At 39.0% G+C, this 24,738-nt stretch overlaps 1 protein-coding gene across 5 annotated transcripts in view; it reads left to right on the top strand.

The window, feature by feature from the left end:
- Positions 1–20,051, top strand: part of DRAM2 (DNA damage regulated autophagy modulator 2) — a 36,591-nt gene extending 16,540 nt beyond the window's left edge. For 2 of the 5 annotated variants that reach the window (XM_021001419.2, XM_078154964.1), the window contains exons 4-9: positions 2,332–2,399; positions 9,725–9,864; positions 13,133–13,310; positions 14,274–14,356; positions 15,626–15,718; positions 16,233–16,590. In XM_021001419.2, coding sequence (XP_020857078.1) covers positions 2,332–2,399; positions 9,725–9,864; positions 13,133–13,310; positions 14,274–14,356; positions 15,626–15,718; positions 16,233–16,340 — 670 coding nt within the window. In that variant the 3' untranslated portion in view covers positions 16,341–16,590. Of the gene's footprint in view, positions 1–2,331; positions 2,400–9,724; positions 9,865–13,132; positions 13,311–14,273; positions 14,357–15,625; positions 15,719–16,232; positions 16,591–16,762; positions 16,898–19,514 lie in introns of those variants that run through there. The other 3 variants (XR_002327376.2, XM_021001427.2, XM_021001434.2) reach the window with 3 other exon arrangements.
- Positions 20,052–24,738: the final 4,687 nt, after the last annotated feature.

A 24,738-nucleotide genomic window follows, 5' to 3' on the forward strand; every position in this document is an offset into this window, starting at 1 on the left:
TGCTTATCTTCATCTGTCAAAATCCTCCTTTCTTCAGTGTCCGATTCAGATGATGCTTCCTGCATAAAAATTTCCTTGAAGGACCCCTCCGCCCAAGTGAAAGTGATCTTTTCCTCTCAAATTGCTCACATTGTTATGCCGAAACATCTCTTTTGTGACTTACTTAATTGTCCCTTATATCACTGTTATCTGTGTACTTTTCATTCCTCCGTTCTTTGAGGACCAAGGTTTACATTTTGGCTATTTCAGTCATCAAACATTTATTATTAAACACCTACTTTGCCAGACCCTGCTAGTCACTGGGAATACAGATGTAACAATGAAATTGTCCTTGCCTCCAAAGACCTTGTTGTAACTTGCCCGACTTAGGTGTTTATCAAGTATTTGTGGAATGAATACTTTTGGTTGTAAAGACCTACATCACTTGTTCACCGCACTTTTGTTAGTTTCTTGTTGCAGGTCATTACCGAGATATCTTTATGGAAATGTTTAGTGGTTCCCATTATGTTGGCTAGCTTCTTGCATGCATCTTGGCTGCCTTAATTAGAGTACTCTGAACTTGTCCTTGTGAAGTTCAGTCATTTTAGGCAATTTTTTTTCTCTGGAGATGGGATGTTTCTGTTTCACTCAGGCTGGAAAGTAGAGCAGCCACTCACAAGCCCTGTCCCAATACTGATTGACATGGAAGCTTCATCCATCAGTTTTTCTGACTTAGGCTGGTTTGACCCTCCTTAGGCAATCTAGTGACTTTCTACTCCCAGGGGCTCACCGTATTTATACTAGACATAGTGTAGACACCTGATCAGTTTTAGCCCTACTGCAGCTTCAGAACTCCGAAACTCATGCAATCCACCAGCTTCAGCCTTCCCCAGTAGAAGGGATTATAAGCTCGCACTACTACCCAGCTGCATGCCTTACTTAGGATGATAAAACATAAGGTTTATCACAGTGACTGAACCTGAAAAAAAATTGGAAATTTAAGTGGAATTTTTTTTCCTTAAAAGGCAGAAAGTTGTGGAGATCTAGTGAATGATGGTATATATTAATTGAGTGTCAGTGGTCAGAGGGAAAGACCTCTGGGTAGAATTTAGTGTTGAATGAGGCTGTTTTTTAATTTAGTCTTTCAACTAGATATCTTTTAGAGTAAAGCTCTATTTTCTGATGTAAAAATCTCTTCTAATCCTGGGTAGTCAGTTTACAAATTCATACTAGCTGATGTGGGGGCACGGTGACTTAGTATAACATGTCAACATTATTGGGGTCTGTGCCCCAGCAATGATGATGGGTTAATAACGTAACCTTTAGGGACAGCTAGGTGGCACAGATAGAGCTCTGGCCCTGGAGTCAGGAGGACCTGAGTTCAAATCCTGCCTCAGACATTTACTATTTGTGTAGCCCTGGACAAGTCACTTAACCCCATTGCCTAGCTAGAAAAATAATACTGTAATCTTTACTTACTGGAAAGAATACTTTTTCATTGTTTGTGTGTGTATGGATTAAGCACATACCAGTGCTGTCAAACTCAACCTTAGACTGGGACCACTAAATCATAAGTGAGGATAATCATGAATATTAATAATACTAGCCAACATTTATAGAGCACTTGTGATGTGCCAGGGACTGTGCTCTGAGTCCTTTACAATAATTGTCTCATTTGATCCTCACAACCACCGTGAGTGGTCGCTGCTGTTATCCCCATTTTACAGAAGTTGTATTTGCAACAGAGATTAAGTTACTTGTCTAGGGTGATAAAGGTAGTTAGTGCCTGAGGCTAGATATGAACTGGGGTCTTCCTTATTGAAGACCTAGAACTCTATCAACTGCTGCATATTGACTTAGAGAAAACCACACATTAACATTACCTATGTTGTATTATATTTTTATTTATTTTGTTAAATAGTTCCCAATTATATTAATATAATTCCCAGGCCTGGGCTGTATGTTTGACACCTCTGCTTTCCACAGTAGGTGCTTAATAGATGCTGAATTAAGTGTACTTTGTAAGCTGGAGATGATGGTGATGATAATAATAATGATGATAATATTATTATCGATGATAATAATATTAATAATTCCTCTCCTCTCCATGAAGGAAGTTTCCCTTCTGGCATTTGAATAACAAATGTTCATAAGTGGAGTCACATGATTAAAGTAAAAGGAAAATGAAACCAGTCATACTATTATATTCTCTTTAAAGAAAGCCATGAGAAAAATTAGGCCAAAATAGATTTCTAGAGAGAGTAGAAGGTTCTGACGTACTTCTCTTCCTCACTGTAAATAATGGGCAGTATTTTTGGTGCAAGTATCCACATACTGATGTTTTTCTTTCAGTGACACTGGAACAGTGGCTCCAGAAAAATGCTTGTTTGGGGTAATGTTAAATATCGCTGCAGTCTTGTGTAAGTACTATCAATGGCCTTACCATCTTCTAGATTAAGTAGTTACCTATTAAAAATAGTAGCAGCTGAACCTATTCTTTATCTTTTAAAATGTTGCTCATCTTTCACAACTTCAAGAAAACGTGATTTCATCAACTACCACATCAACCCATATATCTGAGCCTCCTCAGCAGCTTTCTAAAGCATCTTCAAAAGTTCTCCCAACTTAACTGGTCTAGGCTTTGGCCTGCAGACATTTAGATTGTCTGTCACCAGACACGTGCTTGTTATAGTGGGTGAAAAATTACCTCGAGTTTTATCCAGATTATTTTTCAATTGAATTATTGAAGTTTTTGTAAATAAATATATGTTGATTTTTTTTTTCATCTGCATTTACAAAATGTTATAGTAGCTGTATTGCTAGGGCTTGGCTCAGTAGTAGATGTGGTTCCCAGGGTTCCAGAATAACAGCCTCATATATAGTAGTGAAGCAGATTTTTTCCTCCTGTTCAGCCCTCCTAGATTCAAGGAAAAATATGTCAACCAGAAGCATTTCAGCTGAGTACTAATCTTACATACTCAGTACTGGCCTTGATATTTCTCCCTGTCTCACCCCACCAATCAAGGACAACCAGTGAGAAAGAGAAATTAAAACCCACCAGTCCCACCCAATAGTAATATAATGGGATATGCTCTAGCTGTAGCGGATCAGGATGGAGGGGAAAACCAGTTGTGCCCATGTAAATAATTTAGGGTCAATCACAAATTGGAGAAACCTCCTGTAAGTGTTTGTGCCTACCTCCTACCCCATCTCTGTCTGTCTGTATTGATGTGTGTGTGTGTGTGTGTGTGTGTACGTACACATATATATATATATATATTTACACCCGTGAAAATGTGTGTATATATATATTAACCCACCTGATGTCTTAGATGTCAATAAACATTGAGGTTACTGGCTGTATTCCTTGTAACAGTGTAACAAACAAAAGAACAAGGCCTTACATAGTTATTTACAATGTATCAGTTATGAATGTGATCACTGCCAAAGTCACTTTTTAACTATCATTATGACCACTGACGACCACTGATTCATCCTCATTTCTGGAAAAGTCTCAACATTCAGTTTTCTCAGGGTACCAACCAAATTCTCTTTCCTTTTTTTTTTAAACGATATAGGGTTAAGCTTAATTTAAATAGTAGTCTAACTCCCAATTCTTATAGATTCCTCATAAAACGACAAACTGTTACTCCCAGATTCTTGTACCTTTTAAAGATACAACAGTTGGGGCAGCTAGGTGGTACAGTGGATGGAGCACCTGGCCTGGAGTCAGGAAGACTTCCTGAATTCAAATCTGGCCTCAAGATGCTTACTAGCTGTGTGACCCTGGGCAAGTCACTTAACCATGTTTGCCTCAGTTTCTCATCTGTAAAATAAGCTGGAGAAGGAAATGGCAAACCACTCCAGTGTCTTTGCCAAGAAAACCCCAGATGGGAACACAAAAAGTCGGACACAACTGAAATGACTGAACAACAAAAAATTGCGTTTATCTCTGTGAAACAGGTTTTTGAAGTTGGTATTATACCCATTACGCTAGTGTTTTTATCTTACCAGTCTGCTTCCTTGCTAGTCCATCATGTATTTCCTCCTCACTATCTCCATTGCCTTCATGCTTCAGTTCTGTCCCAGGCCATCACCCCTGCATTGGCTATATTCTCTCTTCCCTAACTCGTTTCTTGGTGAACCAACTCATCTTTACACTATTCTTCCTTTTTGAATCTCCTCCTTGACTTATCACTGATCATGCTTTACCAAAACCAAATGTTCTTCCCACCATCCACCTCCTTCATTCCTGTTCATGCGCTCCGGAACAGAAAATTATGAAATTGCACTGACTGGGTCGACTACAAATTTAGATGATGTAATCTCCACTGAGCTCTCACTGTGATAAGACAGAGGTTCTATTTCTTCCCAGTCAATTTGCTGTCCTACTCATCTATTTCGAGGGTGGCTATTCCATACCATCTCATCTCTTTTCAGTCTCATACTTCATCTCATACTTCACCAGAAAATAGTGAAGCCATTCACTGAGACTCCTTCCCCTTTCTTACTTAACTCCTGTCACTCAGATATCTTTCTCCACAGCCTCCTCCTTCAGGGTGTTGAAGAGGTAGCTCTTCTCTTTGCAGAAGCCAATCTTTCAACCTGAAATTTTGATCCTATTCCTCTCCTGACTTCAACAGATTGCCGCACCCCATAATCTCTATTCTCCATTCAGCTATCTTCACTGTCTCCCTACCTACTAGCACTCTCCTCACTGCCTGGGGCCATCTCCAATCATCCTGATCTGTATCTGGCCACTGCCTCCAGAGGAGAAAGTGAGGCTGATGACTTTGCACAGCCCTGCCTCACTCAGATCCGGTTCATTTGCAGTCCTGGCATCACCTCTGTGATTCATGGTCCTCTTCTAGAATGAAGGACAAACAAACACCTCCCTGCCTCTCTCCAAAACTCTTAGTTGACCCCCCCATCCTTTCTAACTCCATCCTGTCTCCTTCCTTCTTTGTGGCTAAACTCGTGGAGAAAGCCTTTTGTACATTAGGTGCCTCCACTTCTTCCTTTCTCCCCCTTCAAAACCTGCCGCCTAGCTTCTGACTCCTGTTCAGTTGAAAGCACCCTCTCCAGAGTTACTGATGATCTCTTTATTGCCCAATATAGTGGCATTTTCTCAATCCTGATCTTCCTTCACCTCTCTGTAGCATTTGATACTTTGGATGACCTTCTCCTTCTGGATACTCTCCCTTCACTGAGGCCTAAGTCTCTGTGCTAACCCACCTTCTGTCTGTCCATCCACTGCTCAGTCCCCATGTGCTGATTCTTTATCCATGTCGTGCTCCCTGTTGGCATCCTCCCAGGCTCTCACTTGGTGGTCTTCTCAGTTCTTCTCCTGCTGTCTTGCTTGGTGATCTTATTAGCTCCCATGGGTTATCAGTTATCAGCTCTACAAGATGATCCCCAGATATCTGTATCTATCCCTAGTCTCTTTCTGAGCACAGTCCCACATCACCAATTGCCTTATGGCTGTTCTCTAGGCACTCAGATTCTATGTGTTGAAACGTAACTCATTATTTTCCACCAAAAACCATTTTTTCTCAAGTTCTTATTACTGTCAAGGTTACTGCCATTCTCCAGTCACCCAGAAATGCAACTTAAGAGTCACCTTTGATTCCTCACTCATTCCACATATGTGTGGAATACATATATCTAGTCTGTTACCAAATCTTGTTTGTAGCTCCACAACATTTGTTGAATGTGTCCCTTTTCTCTGCTTACACAGTCATCACTTTCGGCCGTCTTCACCTCTCCCCTGAACTATTGCAATAGACTTCTAACTGGTCCCTTTGCTTCAGGTCTCTCCCCGACTCCAGTCCATCCTCTGCTTAGCTGCCAGGGTCATCTTTCTCACATGTAAGTTGGACCATGTGATCCCCTTTATTTTGGAGCTCCAGTGGCTACCTATGAACTCCAGGATAAAAAATAAACTATTTTAGCATTTAAAGGAAACTAGCGATTACCCAGGGTGGAGGAAGGGGGCCTTCCAGGCAAGGGGGAGGCAACCTGGACGAAGGCACCAGGAATGAGCAGTCCTGTTTGGCTAGACTATAGAGTATGTTAGTAGTAATAATATGTCCTTCTGAAAAGATAGCTTAGAGCCAGATTGTGAAAGACTTTTAAAGGCCAAACAGAATAATTTGTGTTGGTCTTTGAGGCAGCAGGGAATCACTGAAATTTCTTGAGCAGAGGAATGACCTGGTCAGACCTGTGCTGTAGGACTGTCACTGATGGGAAAGACTGGTGGCCAAGAAGCCAAGTAGGAGGCTATTGTAGTGGGCCAGGCAAGAAGAGATGAGGGCCTGAACGAGGATGGCGATGACAGCAGCATTCCTCCATGTTTGCCACAGCCTCCTGACTACGCTCCCTGTATGAAATCTTTAAAGTAATTTTCCTCAAACACAGATTGACCATGTGGTTCCCCTACTTAACCAACTCTGGTGGCTTCCTGTTGCTTCTAGGATAAAATATAAATTCCTTAGTTTAGCTTTTAAAGCCCTACTAAGCCTGTGTGCAGCCTGTATGGCAAGCCTCATTGGCTGTTACATTATATTACATTATTATATCATGCCCCACACTCTGATCCGTGTGAACTGCTCTTCACACATGGTACTCCATCTCCCATCAGTGTGCATAGCCACCCCACATGTGTTGAATGCACCTTTGCCTATGCTTCTCCTGTCTTCCTTTGAAGTATAGCTTCAGTACCATCTTCTGCGTAAAGCCTCTTCTCATTTCCCCCAACTACTAATGATCTCTCTCCCACACTATCTTGTATTTAACTACTTTGCAAATATTTGCATTAACTTCCTGTTTATGCTATGTAATGTTGTTTCCCTCATTAGAAAGTAAGTTCCTCGGGAGTAGGAGTTATTTCATTCTTTGCACTTGAAGCCCCAGCACCCAGCAGACTGCCTATCATAGAGTGAGCACATAATAAATACTGTTGATTGATTGGAAAAAATGGAGAAACATAGGTTAGCCAATCATCTATTGCGGTGGATTCAGAATTGGATAAATGTTGACACTCTGTCAGTTGGGAGGAATCTGTGCTTGGCCCTGTGCTCAGAAACACATTTATTAGTGATTTAAATAAAGGTGACTTAGATAAAAATATAGATGGCTTGTTTACCTGTTATTTAGAGGACTCACAATTAGGAGGCATAGATAATTGGGTGAGACAATTAGGAGCCAAAAAGATCTTGACAAATTAGAACTGAATCCAGTAAGATGAATTAATAGGAACAAATGTAAGCACTTTGGTTCAAAAATAGCAGTTTTGTTGGCACAGAATAGAAGAGGCATGACTACGCAGCAGTCCATAATAAAAGGAGTCAATGTTGTGATACAACTGCTAGCTCAATATAATTAATTACCTACTGTGTGTCAAGCACTGCACTACATTACAGGGATATGAAGCAATGCTAAAGCAGTACCTGCCTGTAAGGAGCATAGATGGACTGGGCAACATAAATGACTAGGCATGTACAAGATACATAAAGAGCAGATAGAAGAGAATCTGTGAGTGGAAGGCACTAAGCAGCTGGCGCTACGGGGACACTAAGATGCAAAGGTGAGGAGAGAGCATTGCAGGTGTGAGGGACAGCCAAAGCACATGAAATGGAGCATCATGTTTGAGGAATAGCAAGTGTTGCTGGAATGTAGCGTGTGTGAAGGAGAGTAAAGTATAAGTAGACTGGAAAGGTGGGAAGGTGTCAGGTTATGAAGATTTTTTGATCCAAACAGGAGTTTATATTTGATCCTGGGGCTAATAAGAAGCCACTGGAATTTATTGAGCTGAGGGGAAGAGGGGAAGATCAGGTGGGTTAGAGGTTAAATCAATGCTTTAGAAAAAAGTCACCTTTGGAGCAGCTAGGTGGCACAGTGGATAGAACACCAGCCCTAAAGTCAGGAGGACCTGAGTTCAAATTTGGCCTCACACAGTTACTAGCTGTGTGACTCTGGCAAGTCACTTCACCCCAAGTGCCTCTCCAAAAAAAAGAAAAAAGTCACCTTTGCCACTGAGTAGAGAATGGATTGGAAGGTGAGAGAGTTGGGGAAGAGGGATCATGAAGAAGGGTCTTACAGTAGTCCAGGTGAGAGTTAAGGAAGGCCCAGATGACTTTTGTGGCTGTCTAAGTGAACGAAAGGGGTCCTATCCAAGACATGTTGTCAATGTAGAAATGAGAAATAGTAAGACCAAGGATGAGGCTGAGGTGGTGAGCCCGGGTGATCAGGACGATGGTGGTGCTCTCAACAGTAATGGAAAGGTGGGGAGTAGAAGATTGTTTGGGGGATAACATTAGGAGTTCTGTTTTGCACATGTTGAATTCGCAATGCCTAGAGAAGAGACACCGTTCAAGGTTTCCAAAAGGGTTTTGGTAACATGTGACCACAGCACAGAAGAGACCAGGACAGTATATATATGTCTGGGAATCATCTTAGGAGCTTATGTTCTCCTAAAAAATAGCTCATGTGATTTTGGGCTTCATTAAGAGAAGCATCATGTCCAGCGAGATTGGAGAGGTGATAATATAGTTGTAGTATGATGTCCTGTTAATGTCACATCTGCTGTGTTGTATTCAGTTCTGTGTACCACAGTTTGAAAAATTCGGGATGAGAACACCCAGAGGAAGGAAACCAGAATGTTGAGGGGCCTCGAGATCAGGCCATTTGAGGACTGTCTAAAGGAACTGAGGATGTTTAGCCAAAAGAAGACTTAGGGGTAGCAGGTGGAGGGAGGGCAAATATTCGAATGATTATTCTGGGGAAAGCATGTTTAATTTGTTTTGTCTTGACCCCAAAGTATTACAGGCCATCTTGGAAGTTAGGAAAGTCTTCAAGTCAGTCAACAAGCATTAAGCACCTACTCTTCATCAGGTATTTAACTAGGTGCTGGGGATGCAGATTCAACAATGAAACAATTTCTGCCCTCAAAGAGGAAGAGAGATGTACCTGTATGTATATACTTACGTGCATGCGCACCTGTGTAAGCATATACAAAACCCATGTAAAGCAGACACAAAGTAACCTTGGATGGGATGGCCTTTGAAGCGTTATTTAGTTCCTGAAAGAAGCTGGGCCTTGAAGAGGTGAAGGTGTGGGGAGAAAGCTTTTAGACATGGGAAACTTGCAGTAGAGACAGGCAAGGGAGTGATGGAAGTCATCAAGTGAGTGTATAGAGAGAACAGAAAGGGCAGCCCTGGGACAGAGCCCTAGGCTAGAACCACATGTAGTGGCATGGCATGGCGGATGGAACAACAGAGGGAAGCGTCTCAGTGAGGAAGGACTGGAAGGCTTCCCTTGACCTAAGGAAGGTCCCAGTTGAGATTACGTAACATAAATTCATAGTGGACCCTGTTGGCACAGTGGTGGATTACTCTACCTTTGTTCAGCATCACTTAGGCAAGTGCAGAAGAAGTAGATGGTAAGAGTAATCCAGATTGGAGTTTGGTGAGCAGTGATAGGACATGGATGAAAGGAATTCAAAAGTAATGGATTGCCAAGAGGTCAAGATGGGTGTGGCCAGAGTTGTCAGTGTGTTGTAGAAAAGATGGCAGCTGGCCTAGAGGGATCCTAAGGCCCCTTCCAGCTCTAATAGGCTTTGACTCTTGTCTCCTCTTCTTAGAGATTATCTTCAGAAGGGCCATTTGTGTTGCCAGAGAGTAATGAACTTTGTGATTTTTTTTCCTTTGTCGTTCAAAGCTTTATTACTTCTGAATTTTCTTTCTAGGTGTTGCCACCGTATATGTTCGTTATAAGCAAGTTCATGCTCTCAGTCCCGAGGAGCCTCGGATCATCAAATTAAACAAGGCTGGCCTTGCACTTGGATTACTTAGTTGCTTAGGACTTTCTGTCGTGGCAAACTTCCAGGTTTGTGTGGTAGTTCACAATTTTCTAGGAATCCTAAATGGAATTCAATACTGGAAGCCCAGCATGGATATTTCCCTAATGACCGTATGGTAGAAAAAGCCTGAGATTAATCCTATCACAGCCTGACTTTTCTTTTTCTTTGGTCCAAAAGGAATCTAACTTGACATAGGGCATAGAGTGCCGGTCTTAAGGACAGGAAAAACTAGCCTCAGATCCTGGATCTGAAACTGGCTTTGGCTACATGACCATGGGCAAGTCACTTAGCCTTTGAGATTCAGTTTCCTTGTCTGCAGAGCAAAGGTCAGTAATGCCTTGTAGTAGCTAAGAGAGTTACTGTGAGGAGTAAGCGAGAGACTGCATTGAAAGCGCTTCACACGCCTTGAAAGCGCTATGCTACATACATTCCATCATCATTATTACTGTCATTTTAAAATATGTTGCCCACCTAGAAATAAGGTTCTATTAACATGTCTAACCTCCTTCCCCCCAAGAATCTGTGTCTCATAAATTGTACTTCAGAGTACTTGAGTGAATTGGACTTTTTGTTGTTATTACTCATTATGGCCATTTAGTATGGCACTCAGATTGGAGCCTATCTAGTCCTATCCTGGGCAATCCTTATTCTTATCTTTCTACAAATCCTACATGGAGAGTATATCCAGTGTGTTAAAGGCCTTCCTCTGGTTACTTGGTTAGTCAGTGGATACCAGTAACTCTACTAAAGTCCTTTTTTCATCCCTCATCATGGCATGGAGATGACTCTGGGTTCTTGAAGTACATGCTTATACTCTAGGCTATGAGCAGCTTGGCCAGGCAGATCCTACCAAGGTGAGAAGACTGAGGATAAGCCTAGTGATGGACTATATGTCTTTTGTCTAAGGACCAACCTAGCTAAGTTTCTAAAATATCACCAAGTTGACCCCAAAGTGATAAAATTTTCAGCCATAGCTTATAACAACTATTTGCTGTGAAGTAGGGGTAGCATCCCTCATCAGTGATGGACATAAGCACTCCAGAAATATCAAGGATCTGTTGAAGAAAAAGAATATGCAAACATTTGAGCTAGCCATCCCTCATTCTTGTTACATAAATGGCCTGCCTTCATCTTAAGGCATTTGTGTCCCTGAGGACGTGTTTTGTGCCATTTCCTGCTTGTAAGTCATCTTTGGCAAGGTGCTGAAGCCTGTTTACGCCTGCCTTTTTCATTGCCCCTTGGTCATCTGCGAAGAGTGTGCAGTCCACTTCACTAACAAAAACTAAGTATACTGTCTTCTTCTAGGACCAAAAGGGTTAGTTTACTGTAGTGATCTCCTACCTTTTTGAATATTGCAGTATTCATGGAAGGGTTTACATTGTGCAAATCCTAATTTAATCACTGTTCATATGATTAGAATCAGGTATGCTTAAATGATTCTTGAAACTTGCTCATCAGTAACAGAACGTTTTTGGAGAGTGGGGGAAAAGAAGCTAAAGGGACCAAGCAGGTTGGAATATGTTTCCTCTGCAATGACATATTCAGAACTAGGAATTATTTTGGAGAACATTTAGTTTCAACCCTCATTTTATAGATGAGGAATCTGAGGCCTGGAGAAGTAAAGAGATTTTGGTAAGGCCCTTACAAATTGAGAGGACATAATTATCATCTAAAAATCTCATGACTTAGAAAAATTGAAATTAAATTTCCATGAAAACAAGTGAATATGAAATTTCTAGAAAAATAATACAATTCTCAGTGGGAGATTTCTGCCTTCCTAGAAAATTCATAATCAAATAGACTCTTGAAGGAAAAAATAAATTTTTATATGAAGTGGAAGATAAGTTCCTATATTTTATCATCATCATCATCCATTAATATTTGTTAAATGCATATGTACATTTAATTTGGTTTTCTATAATACATTTGTGCTTCTAAATTTCTGTTGTTTTGTGTCATCTAAAATGGCAAAGTGAGATGTAATGTTTGGAAACATTGCTTGTTAAAGCTGCTGTTTTGTGCTTATATGTGTCTGTTAAAAGCAGAATTACAATGACCCTCACTGTGTTATTAAGGGGCCAATGCTTTGTCACTTCTTGCAGTGTAACCACAAGGGGGCACAGTCATTTCTGTAGAATGAATTCTAAGAATGTTTACTTTCATTTTCCTCTTTTCCTTATAATTGAATCTTTTCTGGCTTCTTTTGCTGAGTGATTTGTAGTGATAACAGATGCCTACCATTACAATACACATTGTTTTATCAAATGGTTTTACTGCCTGACTCCAGATATTCTCCTTACCTGCCACAGCTACATTTGCAAAAACTGCAAAAGTGCCCAAAACTTAGTCTCTTGTTAAAGGTGTTAGGACTACCTTGAACCAATAAAATTGAGTTGTGGCATGGCAGTGTTTTTAAAAAATGGATTTTTATCAATACTTTTTTTTTATGTTGACTAGGTTTCCTCCTGTATTTATAAAGTAGAGCAAGAAGAGCCTAAGAGAAATTTAAATGGAGTAGACTCTTCACTGTATAAGGAGCATGAGCCTTCAGAGGGTTAGAATGAAACCTCACTAATCTGGAACAATGTGGAGGAAAGATAATTTGTGTGACAAGCCCAAATTATTGAATAAAAGATGTCACTGCACATGTTTCTCTTATAAGCTAAGGTATATGTGGATATTGATAAGTAAAATGAGATTAATTCATTTTGAAAATGACAATTCATAGTGAAATCTTCATCATGTAAAATATACCATAAATACCAAAAGTCTCCTAATACACAATAATTAATTATAGGACCAGGATCTAGGACTGGGACTGCAACTATGTGATTTTACACCTACACTGCATAGACCCCGTTTTCCTGGAAAGTGAGGGGTAGTTAGACAATTTCCAAGGTCCTTTCTAGCCCCCAAATTCTGAAAGTGAGTTCAAATTGAAGTTGCAAAATAGGGATTTTAATTTTTTGAGCCTTATAGAAGCATTGATTTTTAGGCTGGATTCCTTTTCCGTGTGAGTTAAGCCTTGAAAAATCATAGGGGAAGAAGTTATTTCATACTTTTTACTCAGTTAAGAATAAAGTTTTCCTGCATTTGAACTATCACAAATTCCAAATATTTAATGAGGTTTGACTGTAATCATTAAGTATACTCATGAGTGGCTTATGAGAAAGTTTATGTATAAAGTTTCCAAAGCTTTCTGAAGCAATGATTGCTTAATTAAAAATCTATGATACCATCAAAAATGTTTTGGATTGTACTCTAAGCGATCTATATTCCTTTTTCCACCCTCAGAAAACAACAGTCTTTGCTGCACACATATGTGGAGCTGTGCTCACTTTTGGCCTGGGATCCTTTTATATGTTTGTTCAGACAATCCTCTCCTACAAAATGCAGCCTAAAATTCATAGCAAACAGATCTTCTGGATCCGGCTGATGGTGGTCATCTGGTGTGGAGTAAGTGCATTTAGTAGTATCCTTTGCAGCGAATGATGATTCTAAGTAGAAATAAAACCAAGCAGTAAAATGAAGTGAACACTATTAGTTCATGGGAGAGGCTGTACTCCCCTAAGGAGAAGGATAAAAGGTGAAAGAAGGCTCGTCCTTGGGTTGGTATACCTATGCACATAGGATGTAAAATTTGAAATGAGAGTTTCCTAACTGGACCAGAAACAAAGACATCAGCCTCTTGGATGAGTGAACGAGAATCAGAAGTGGGCAGGCAAGGAAGGGTGGCTAAAGGAGGAGGAAACAACTGCCCTGGTCATGTTCTGTTAAAAAAAAAAAAGTAGAGGAGGGACAGCTAGGTGGTGCAGTGGATAGAGAGCACTGGCCTTGAAGTCAGGAGGACCTGAGTTCAAATCCGGCCTAGACATGTTATACTCACTAGCTGTGTGACCCTGGGCAAGTCACTTAACCAGATTACCTTGCCCCCCCCAAAAAAAAAGTAGAAGAAAGAGCAGTGTTTCCATCTGCAGGATGTCTAGCAGAAACTTATACTGAGGGGGGTTATTTACCTCCTCTTTTTTCTGTAGACTGAAGATTAGACCGTCTTGTTTTGTTTTTCTAGGTGCATGTATAATTTTTTTTTTTGGCTAGGCAATAGGGTTAAGTGACTTGCCCAGAGTCACACAGCTACTAAGTGTTATGTGGCTGCGGCCAGATTTGAATTCAGGTCCTCCTGAATCCAGGGCTGGTGCTCCATCCACTGCTCCACCTAGCTGTCCCCTGTGTGTATAATTTGATCTAAGTTTTTATTAACTGACTGGTGCCATGCATCATAGTCCATAACCTAAGCCTCTGGTTCATCTAATGAAAATTTTCATTTTAAACTTTGCAACAACTGATCAAACACAATATTTGGAATCTATACAGTGATCTTGTTGTGAAACTAATTCATTTGTGTGCGCTTCTTCCTTGACTTGTTTCCTTAAAGTGCTGACTTGCTCCTCCCTTTTATACAGTGGCCATTTTGGGTCTGATATAGTACAGAAGCTCCATTGGAACCCTGAGGACAAAGTAAGTGATAGGAATGACTAGGGAGGCTAGGAATGAATGGGACCATCAACTTTGGATGCACATTAAAGAAATCCCAGCCCTGCAAGAATGATTGGTTGTCTGTGATAGGCTAAGGTGATGCTGCCAGGCCATCAATCTGTGCCACAGTTGTCTTTTTCTGCAGTGGTGACGGCCTTTACTGAGCTGCCCCTCCTGTTGTCTGCCCTCCCTCACATTTGTCTTGCCCTTTTTGTAGATATTCTCTTCTTTCCTTTGAGGCAGGTTCTCCCCTTTTATCACCCCCATTTTGTATGCATTTGAATGTATTCACAGTGTGACTATGGACAAGTTATGTTACACTCTGAATACATTTTATAGTGGTAGAATTTGAACCTGGGTCTCTATGGTCTCCAGCATCCTTTCCAGTACCCTGTGCTGATCAGTGCCGCACATTTACAAAACAGCTGACCACATTGGAAGTTTCATTCTGTGATCACAGGAGGTTTTTTTCTGATATTTACAAGCCTGAATATGAATCAAACCCATGACTTTGGCCTTGATAGCGCTATGTGCTAAAAAAAACCCAAAAAAACACCAAATCCTCTTATTCATAGAAGGTGCATTTTTATCCTTGAAGTAAGGTTAATTTCTCTTGTTTGCAACCTGGAAGAACTAATAATTTTGCAATTTGGTCTCTAAGAAATAGTTTTTGATTTTTTTGGGGGGAAAGCACAGGGTATTTGGGGGAAGAAGGATCCTTAACTTTGTTGTATCCTGCTGAAAGAAGATAGATGTAGAAGCTACAAATGAGTCTTTGTAAAAGACTGAATAGAATTGATTCTATTTTCAACTGTCTTCTGAGAATAAGCTCTGAACACCTATCTTTACATTTGAACTGGACTTGCTTATAGAGATGAATGAAATAGTGAGGCTGATGCTTTAATTTTTTCCATGGCTATTGTAAAATTCTGTGAGTTTATAGAACAAACTCCTAGCCATTTCTACCATGTGGCAATTTTCCAGATAACTAAATTGCATCCTAATTGCCAAACTGGAAAGTTCTCTTGCTTCCTTATCCTAAGATTGAATCCAGAGAAGCTTTTGGATGTCTTTCCTAATTTCATTTCCTCCCCCCCCCATTTAATAGTATAATTATGGCCTGTATGTGAAGATTTTCTGTTCATGTGGAAGAAATGGTAATTAAGAATTTTAGGTCATTCTCTGAAAGATAAAGTATGGGTTATTTGAAATCTAAGCATCTTAATCCACTTTTTTTCCCTTTAATTCAAGGGATATGTACTTCATATCATCACCACTGCAGCAGAATGGTCCATGTCTTTTTCTTTCTTTGGTTTTTTCCTGACTTATATTCGTGATTTTCAGGTAAGAATTCCTCTGACATAAAACATAATAGAATTAGATTTTTGCAGAAGTATGTCTTTCAGTTTGAAGTAGAGGTAACTTACATTATTAACTTAATCCATTTAAAATTTGTACAGCAAATAGCATTTCCTAAAAGTAGCATCTTAGATGACTTTAGTTTCTGTTTTCATGGAAGTATCATTTTAGTTGGTAATAAGGACAACCAATTAAAAATAGTTTTCTAAAATCATTGCCCCTCCCTTGTTCCACAACTTCATCAACCCCACCAAAACTTAAAAATTGCATGTTTCTTTTTGCTGGATATTAGTTGGAAAAAAAAAGCAGCTTCCAATATCTGAGAAGTTCATAGTCCCTATTTGTTGCTTAGAGATGATATTTTTAGAAGTAGAACAGCTATTTCATTCACATTGTCCATTTGTATTCCTTATGAATCTGTGATGTTCAAGATTATATCAAAGACATAAGGCATCCTCAAAGACCTAACAGCTGTTTATAATTCTTTTTTGTGTTACAGAAAATTTCCTTACGTGTAGAAGCTAATTTACAAGGACTGACTCTTTATGACACTGCCCCTGGCCTTATTAACAGTGAAAGAACCCATCTACTTTCAAAGGATACATGACAAAGGAAGAAGCCATATCTGTGATGATTATGATTCTCAGGGATTGGCAGATTGTTCCTGAAAAGTACTTACTATGCTCTCAGATATCTAACCACTTAATCAAGGCCAACAAAGACATTGCTTAATAATGTTACTCAAATAACATGTAGTAAGCCATTTGACGAGTGATTTTAAGGGATATTATACAGAGAGGCATTTAAAGCTTATTCACTTTTTTTTTAATTTTGGAAAATAAAACCAAAGGACTAGATATGTGTGTGTGTGTGTGTGTGTGTGTGTGTGTGTGTGTATATATATATATATATATATATATATATAATATATATATACATATATATATATATATATATATATATATATATATATATATATATATATATATATATATATATATCTCATTGTAATTTTCCTTCCTTCTTAAGTGGAAGCAACTGGAAGAACACAGAACATTATGCAGAAACCAGTTTTTTACAGGACGCTCTGCGGAAAAAAGTTTTTCACAGCTTGCAAATCATTACAGTGCATGTTTTGTCTGGAGCACCATATATCTGGTACAGGTATGAGAGTGTTGTGTTCTTCAATTCCTAATACTCAAGGAACTTCTCCTAGAGTTTGGTCAATATCTTCTCTAGAACCAAAGTTAGATACAATGCCATGTTAATTAAGCTTTTTTTTTTTAATCACAAACTTTAATTGTACATGGCCCAGAATAGTCTTTAGTATAAAGTTAAAGAAGCCCATTCATTAAGCCTCTGATGCTCCAACAGAGACTTGTTTCACAGTGTAATCAACCTGGATCTAGACAAAAGACAACAGGTCACAAGCCTTAAATTCCCAATGTCAAAGCATTACATGAAGATGGATACTATCTTGGTTTTGCCATGAAATATTAAGACATTTTTCCAGGGTCAATCCTGCCTTCTTTGCGTATTTACAGAAGCTTCAGAGAATCTTGTCTCTGAGGTACACAAAGATAAGTAATAGGTATGCTACAAGTAAAGAGCTTTGCTACATTTTTTCACTGGAATGTGCTCTGTGTGTAAGTTTAAGTAATCAGTAATTAACCTTGTAAAAAGATCTTTAAACTATCATGATTTGAATCTGTTTAAAGAACTGCGTATGGCTTCTAAAGAGCCAAGCCCAACAGAAAAGAAAGTTAGATGGAGAATAGTCTTGAGTTTTCAAGTCCTTTTCCTGAGGCCTTGGCAGGACAAGCAAATTATATACTATTAAGGTCCTTAGTCATTTACAAGAGATGAAGGTTCTTAAAAGAATCAAGAGAAAAGAAATAGCTGCTGTGAAAGTTGCCTTTGGGTAAATCATTTTGCAAGAGAAATGATTGAACCCTCAGCCATAAATACATAGAGATTGTTGTGCAAAGCCAGAGAAATTATGGAGATAAAGTTGCCTTTTACTTTTTACATTGATACATATTGTAGGTCTTTAAATGAAACTGACATTCATAACAGGAAGAATCCAAATAGGCTTATTTATACTTCTACTATCAAAAGGTAATCATTTCTTTAAAGTGATAGATTCTGCTCAAAGTAAGACCACTGGTCATCCTCTGTGTAAAATCACAGAATTTTCAATTTGTAGGGGCTTTAGAAGTTTACCTGGTGTCAGAATCCCATCTGAAGTTTCATGCAAGATAGCCATTCAATTTGTGCTTGAATGATCCACTGACAAGCTGCCTTGTGACGTAATGATCACTTTGTTTCATTTTTTTGGAAAAGTTGTAATTGTTATAAAGTTCCTCATTATGTTGAACCAAAATCTGTTCCCCGTATGACTTTAAGTAAATAATGTTATGTTGAATTTCACATCAGATACCCAGACTTAGCTACCATTTTCTTGTAGGAACTCAGACTCAAAAAGCCTTTGCCTGGTTCCATTTTTTTAAAAATCATGTAGACAGATATAGATTTATTTATTTACTTAAAATGTTTACTAGGGAGTTAGAGAGGATTTGTTACTGAAAAGAAACTAGTTTAAAAAGCAGAAACCAAAAGATAAATCTTTTGTCAAAAAATTTTTGAGTTAGAGTTCTTCAGGGATCAGTACATCTTACTTAACATTTCAGGGAATTTTCTAGTTCACAGGGAAGTCTCCGAAACAGTAAGGTTTTCTTAGCACTGAAATACCAAATGGAGCAGAAGAAACTACAAGAATATCTCACAGACCAACATGAGCGATCAGAACAGTGGCATTTAAGCCCTTAGCATGGACAAGTGGGTAAAGTAAAGCATTTGAGAAAGATATTTCATGCTCTGCTTCTAAGATCTGAGTTGTTGATTATGACCTAGGGAGAGCACCTAGGAGTCACTAGAACCTGTTTCCTGAAAACATTCCCGGTATTATGTCGTATAAGAAAAGGTCAGTAAAGCCCTTATGTTATAAGGACACACTGGAAACAAAACAGTAAACACCACATTAAATAAAACCCTGAATCTACATCTGGAAAACACAATGTGGTTCTGATTGCTACCTCTTCAAGAAAATTCCAAGTGAGCTGTAGCCCAGAGAAGAGCAGCTCAGATGATCCATGAATGAAAAAGCTTCTGGATGAGGAAAATCTATAAAAAACCTTAGGACTTGAGTCTGGAAAGAATGAAGGCTGAGGGGGCAAGTGTTATCAGTTTATGAAATCTGGAATGCTCTGGATAGACGGGAGACATCTGAATGTGTTCTCATGAAATATTGAAGCTCTCCTTGATGTCTGAAAGAGGTAGCTCTAAGATGAATAAAAAGGAAGGATACTTTTAAGAATGTGTAATAAATTTATGGAACTTATTATTCCTAGGAATAATAAAGGCTAAAGAAAAGAATATGTTCAAGAAGAAATTTTAGATAAATGACATGGTAGATTATAATGAGTTATAGAAGCATGTTAGTAAAGTTTGGGAATATATCCTTAACCTTTTCAGATGAGCATTGAAAAAGATAATCCTGCCTTTTCTCAAAGCATCCCTGGTGCAAATATTCACTAATGCACATTTGAGAGAAACAAAGTAATCTGGAATGGACGATGGACCAGCCTGTTGAGGCTTCACTGGCAACACTTATACCCACACAGTGTTTTCATGTACTGCATTCAGAGCAAAGTCTTTTAAGTTAATGAAGATGGCAGCACACACATATTTTTAATGAATTCTCAACCTTTTCCTGTTACAGACATCAACCCTATTTGCTTCTTAACACTTGCTTCAAGAACCAATATACAGGTGGAAGAGATGAAAAAAATTACTGGATTAAGTTTGAGGGAAGAAAGAAAGCAAGAGGGTAATGTAGCTGTCTCATCGACTCAGCAATGGGCAGTTAACAAGAACAAAAGGACAAGAACAGCTGCTGTGTATGAGCAATATGGAAACAGACATTGTCATTGCTGACCATTTATGACCACTCCAAACCTGTGTACTATGTGATTGAGCCTGATGTTGAATCCCTTGGTTCCGTTTCTCAAATATTGCTTCCTAAATAACCTGTGTTGGAAGGGGATTGCTTTTTCCTGGGTGGATCTCTTGGTGACTTAACCTTCAGTGAGACACTGCCCTCACTGGTGTAAACTGTCCACTCGAGATTCCTTAATGAACAAAGCCTCAGCCCCTTTCCCAGTGTTCCACAATCATGTTTGGATAACATTTCCAATCCAAGAATAGTTGACAAGTTCCCAGGAAATAATTCCTGATCAATAAAATGTTGTTTGAGCAATTTGTTGTTGATGTACTTGGTCCTGGATTTTACTAGAGAAATATGGTCTTAAAAGATGTCAGTAATAGGAGAGCAGAAAAAATTAGACTCCAGTGCCATGTAGGCAAGAGAAGGCTGCATAAGAATGAGCACCTGATCTTACTTAGTTAATGACAGGCTATTTATAGATAAGTTTCTTTATCAGGAAACTTCTAGTTTGTTAGTCTATAAGTGTAAGGGTGACCTTTGGCACAAGCAAACTGAGCTGAGTCTTAAGGAGACTAAAGCAGAGGTGATGGTGCAGAGTATTCTATCCAGAGCCCATAGTGAGTATGATGCAGATAAAGAAGCAGCAAAGGAAACTTAAGGAGTAGTTAGGTGAGAGGAGAGCCGAGAGAATGGGGTCACAAGAGCCTAGTGAAGAGTATTTACAAGGAAATGAAAGCATTCTAATGCTGCAGAAGAGGCTAAGAAGGACAAAGACTGAGAAAAGACTGTTAGATTCGGCAACTAGTATGTCTATAGAGAGGGTAGTACTTAGTAGAGAAAGCCTTATCAAGGAGTTAGCCATAAAAGGGAAAAGAGATATAGGATGGTAGCTAGCAGGCATGGTAGGGTCAACTGAGGATTTTTTTTTTAAGGATGGGGAAGATAAGGGGTGAGTTATATAAAGTGTGAGGAAAAGTTTGGATTGTCAAAAGCCAAGAAAAAATGCTTGATGGGCCAGCATTGCTAGTGAAAATCCCAACTGGAGCCTGCTGCTAGAGATGATCTTGTGGGCTTCCCCCACCCCTCTCTAGAAAGAGGAGGTATTTTAGTGAGGTTTGTAGTTGCATCTGGGGCTGGGGCAGTTTTCAAACTGGTCTTTTTTTTTTTTTAAGTAGGTTCAAAATATAGGAGTAAAAAGCCAAGATCAAAGAAAACAGGGATTAGGAAGGAAATGTCAAACCAAAACAACTAAACTAACAGACTTCCCAGGGCATTGCCTTTTTACTATTTTTTTAATAGGGAAGGCAGTTTGAGGAGAGATATAACAATAATAATAGTAGCATTTATGTAGCAGTTTAAGGTTTGTAAAACACTTTGCATACATTAACTCATTTGATTGTAGAAGAAGCTGTCATCCCCAGCATACCTGTTGTTTGTTCTAATTTGGTCCCTTGCTACTCCAAATCCAGGATGTAGAGTACATCACCCAGAGTTTAAGAGGTGGCTAGGTGCAGTGGATAGGGTGCTAGGCTTTGAGTCAAGAAGACCTGAGTTCAAATCCTTCCTTAGAAACTTAACAGCTGTAGGATTTTACCACAGGGTAAATCATTTAGCCTTTTTCAGTCTAAGGTTTCTCAGCTATAAAATGAAGATGTTGGGTTCCACAGTCTTTAAGGAAGAAAGGGAATATGTGGTCATTGAGTAAGAATGGGTTTATTGAAAATAATCTAACCTCATTTCCTTTTCTGACAGAGTTGCTAAACTAGTATATTGGTAATGTTGTGGATATAGTTTACTTTTCAGTAACATTAATACATTTTAATGAGTTTTATTGATTTTTAAAATTTTTTTTATCACAGTAGTTTCTATCTCTGCCTTCTGTCTTGTAACTAAGTAGAACAGTTCAGCACCACCAACCAAGACAGTGATCATATCTGAATAATGCAACATTCCCCACCACTCTACTGAAAGGTGGGACATGTTCAGCAAAGCATCGTACAAAGTCTTTCATACTATCCTAGTGGATAAGATGTCAAGTAGAAGTACAGCTTTGTTCATATCTGGTTGAATGAGAGTCATTAATAAAGTAATATCAGGTTAAAAAAAGATCTCTATTTGAGTGCCTCAAGGATTTTAACTTGACCCTCTCCTGAGCAGTAACTTAAAGACATGTTAAGTGTATCAAGTTTATAGAAGATGCAAATTTGGGAGTGATAGCTAACACATTGATAAGAGAGTCAGGATTCCTAAAGATCTTTATATCCTTAAACAGTAGGCTAAGTCAAATTAGATGAAATTTAATAGTAATGTAAAGTCCTATGCAGAGATTTAAAAACATAAGTACAAGAGAATGAGACATGGCTAAGTGATAGTAAATGTGTAGAAATATCTGTGGGTTTAGTGGATTGTAAACTGAATATGAATCAATAGTAAAAAAAAAAAAGTGGCAGCAAGAAAAACAATTGTGACACATCAAGCTAGATAATAGTGTCCTGAATGAAGGAGGTAATAGGTAAGGGATGGGGTCTAGACCTGCAATTTACTTGGTATAGGGAACTCCTAGGTAAGGAAACTACTTGTGCAAGCCTGACCCTCCTGTGCCACTCTCAGTGTTAGGGAGCTGCCCAGGGTCACAGAGCAGGTCTGTAACAGAGGGAGGATTTGAACCTGGGTCCTGCTTTGAGGCCACATCTCTATCACTAAACAATGCTGCCTCCATGTGGAAGAAATCACAGGATTTTTGACTCAGAGCTGGAAGCATAGAGGCCATTGACTCTAACCCTTTCATCTTATGGTCGAAGAAATAGATTATGTAGCTCGTATCCAGGATCATGCAGCTAGTAAGTTATCTGAAGAGGGATTTGAAAACAGGTTTCCTTACCTTTAAGGTGAACACCTTAACCACTGTGCCATGGTCACTGCAGATTCTGCCCTTCTCACCTGTAGTTGTGCTTGGTTCTGGGAAGGACTTTGGGAAAAAAGACTATGCCATTGGAAAATATGCTGAAGGATGTGCATGTGTTTAGCCTGGAGAAGACCTGAGGGCCATGGTAGCTGTTTTCATGTGTTTAAAGAGCTGTCATACTGAAGAAGATTTGACTTGATCTGTTTGGCCCCAGAGGGAAGAGCATTGGGTAGAAATTACTTCTTGAGACAGATTTGGTCCTGAGGTAAGAAAAACTTCCAGACAATTAGAGTTATCCAAATGGAACAGGCTGTTTTAGGAAGCACTTTGTTCCCCTTCCCCAAGTTTTTCAAAGGATAAATGACCAGTGATTGAGGGGCTGTTATAGAGGAGATTCAGTACAGGAGTGGGTTGGACTAGATGGTGTCAAAAGTCCCTTCAAACAGGGAAAAGATTCTCTGGTTCCTTTGCATAGCCAACTATCCTTTGATAAGGAAAATTTCCTTATCTATCAAATAAGAGTCTAAATTAAAAAAGAAAATCCCTTCCTATTTCAGAATTCTATGAAAATCAGACTCCCAGTGTCTTTGAAGAATCACAGAATCTAGCCACATCAACCTCACAACTTCAAAATTTTCTTTTACCTTCACTTCTCTCTCCACAGACTCCTTTCTTAGAGAAATAAACATTTTTTTCTCCTTTCTAAGAATAATCCCCCCTCCAGGTTCTTCATTCTATCTCTTCATCTCTCAGGGTTTTCATCTATTATCCTTTCTTCACACTTAGGCTAGATTTGAACTACTTAAAGTAAATGATAAAATGACCAATTAATGAGTCTCACAGTGTGAAGTCTTCGGAAGACATTTAGTGATGTGAAATGAAACCAGAAGTCTGGACGAGGATTTTTTTTTTCAACACCCTCTGAGTTGTGTATTGAAAGAAAGCATTGAGTGGTTTGAATTGAAAGTTTAAGTGATGGTAAGCACACTCCTGAAGAACAAAGGTAGGAATGAACTGTGTCATGGAGAAAGATATTGGAGAAGACAATTGGCTCTACAGACATTTAAGAGTAGAAGACCTCAGCCAAGAGGACTCCCAGGGAAACTCCCCTCCAAGTTGCTGTCTATCTACAGATACTACAGATACTCATTACCCAAATGGTTACAGTAAACTGAATTTTGATACAACCATGAAGAGATCAGAGATTAATGAGAGATAGCTTTAAGTGTAAATTTAGGCAGAGTGCCCAATCTTTGCCTAAATATTGGGAATCTTCCTTAGTAGAGAGCAATTGTGATTAAACTCAGTTGTTCATCTAAAATAATTCCCTAAAGCCAAAGAGGAGAGAACCTCATGGACCTTTAGGGCCATTATATTGTCCCTAATACTAAAGTGAGCTAATTACTGTAATGGTATTCTACCATTACCTACAAACATACCCAGGTCTTTCCTATCTTAAGACAACATCTTCCCTTGATTAAGATAGCTTCTTTTAATCACCAAACCTTTAGGGGGTGGTGAGAGGATGGTCTGAAACTTAGTTTATACTATCTCCAATTTAAATCTAGAGCACTATGGAATCTGGCTTCTGTCTTCCACACTGTAGTAAAACTGCCATTAAAAGTCACCCCATTACCTCTTAAGCACTCAATTCCTTTCTTAGTTGTTTATTCTTTTTAATCTTTTTGAAACATTAAATGCTGTTAACCAGCCCCTCTTTCAAGAAACTTTCCCTTTTGCTTCAGTGGCACTACATGCTTCTGATCTCCCTAACTGCTTAGGATACTCCATCTTTCCCCTACTAAAAGATAATGCTCTCTCCCACGGTATCTCATTCCTTTTAAATGTTTTTCTCACTCTATCCTTTTCTTTACAAATTTCATTCCTAGCATAATGTTGATCATGGTCTCGAAATAAATGAATCAATGAACCATGCCTTTGCCTATTATGTTTACAGAGTTGACTGCAAAGAACTGCCTCTTTTAGTTTCAGATTTTTAAGTTCATGCTATACATTTCCACTTTGATACCTTGTCATTTCAAATTTAGCTTGTCAAAAACTGAACTTGTCATATTATTCCTAGACTGTCTATGG

Source organism: Phascolarctos cinereus, unplaced genomic scaffold, assembly GCF_003287225.1.
Source record: "Phascolarctos cinereus isolate Bilbo 61053 unplaced genomic scaffold, phaCin_HiC Scaffold_5;HRSCAF=322, whole genome shotgun sequence".
In the NCBI taxonomy this organism is placed as follows: domain Eukaryota; kingdom Metazoa; phylum Chordata; class Mammalia; order Diprotodontia; family Phascolarctidae; genus Phascolarctos; species Phascolarctos cinereus.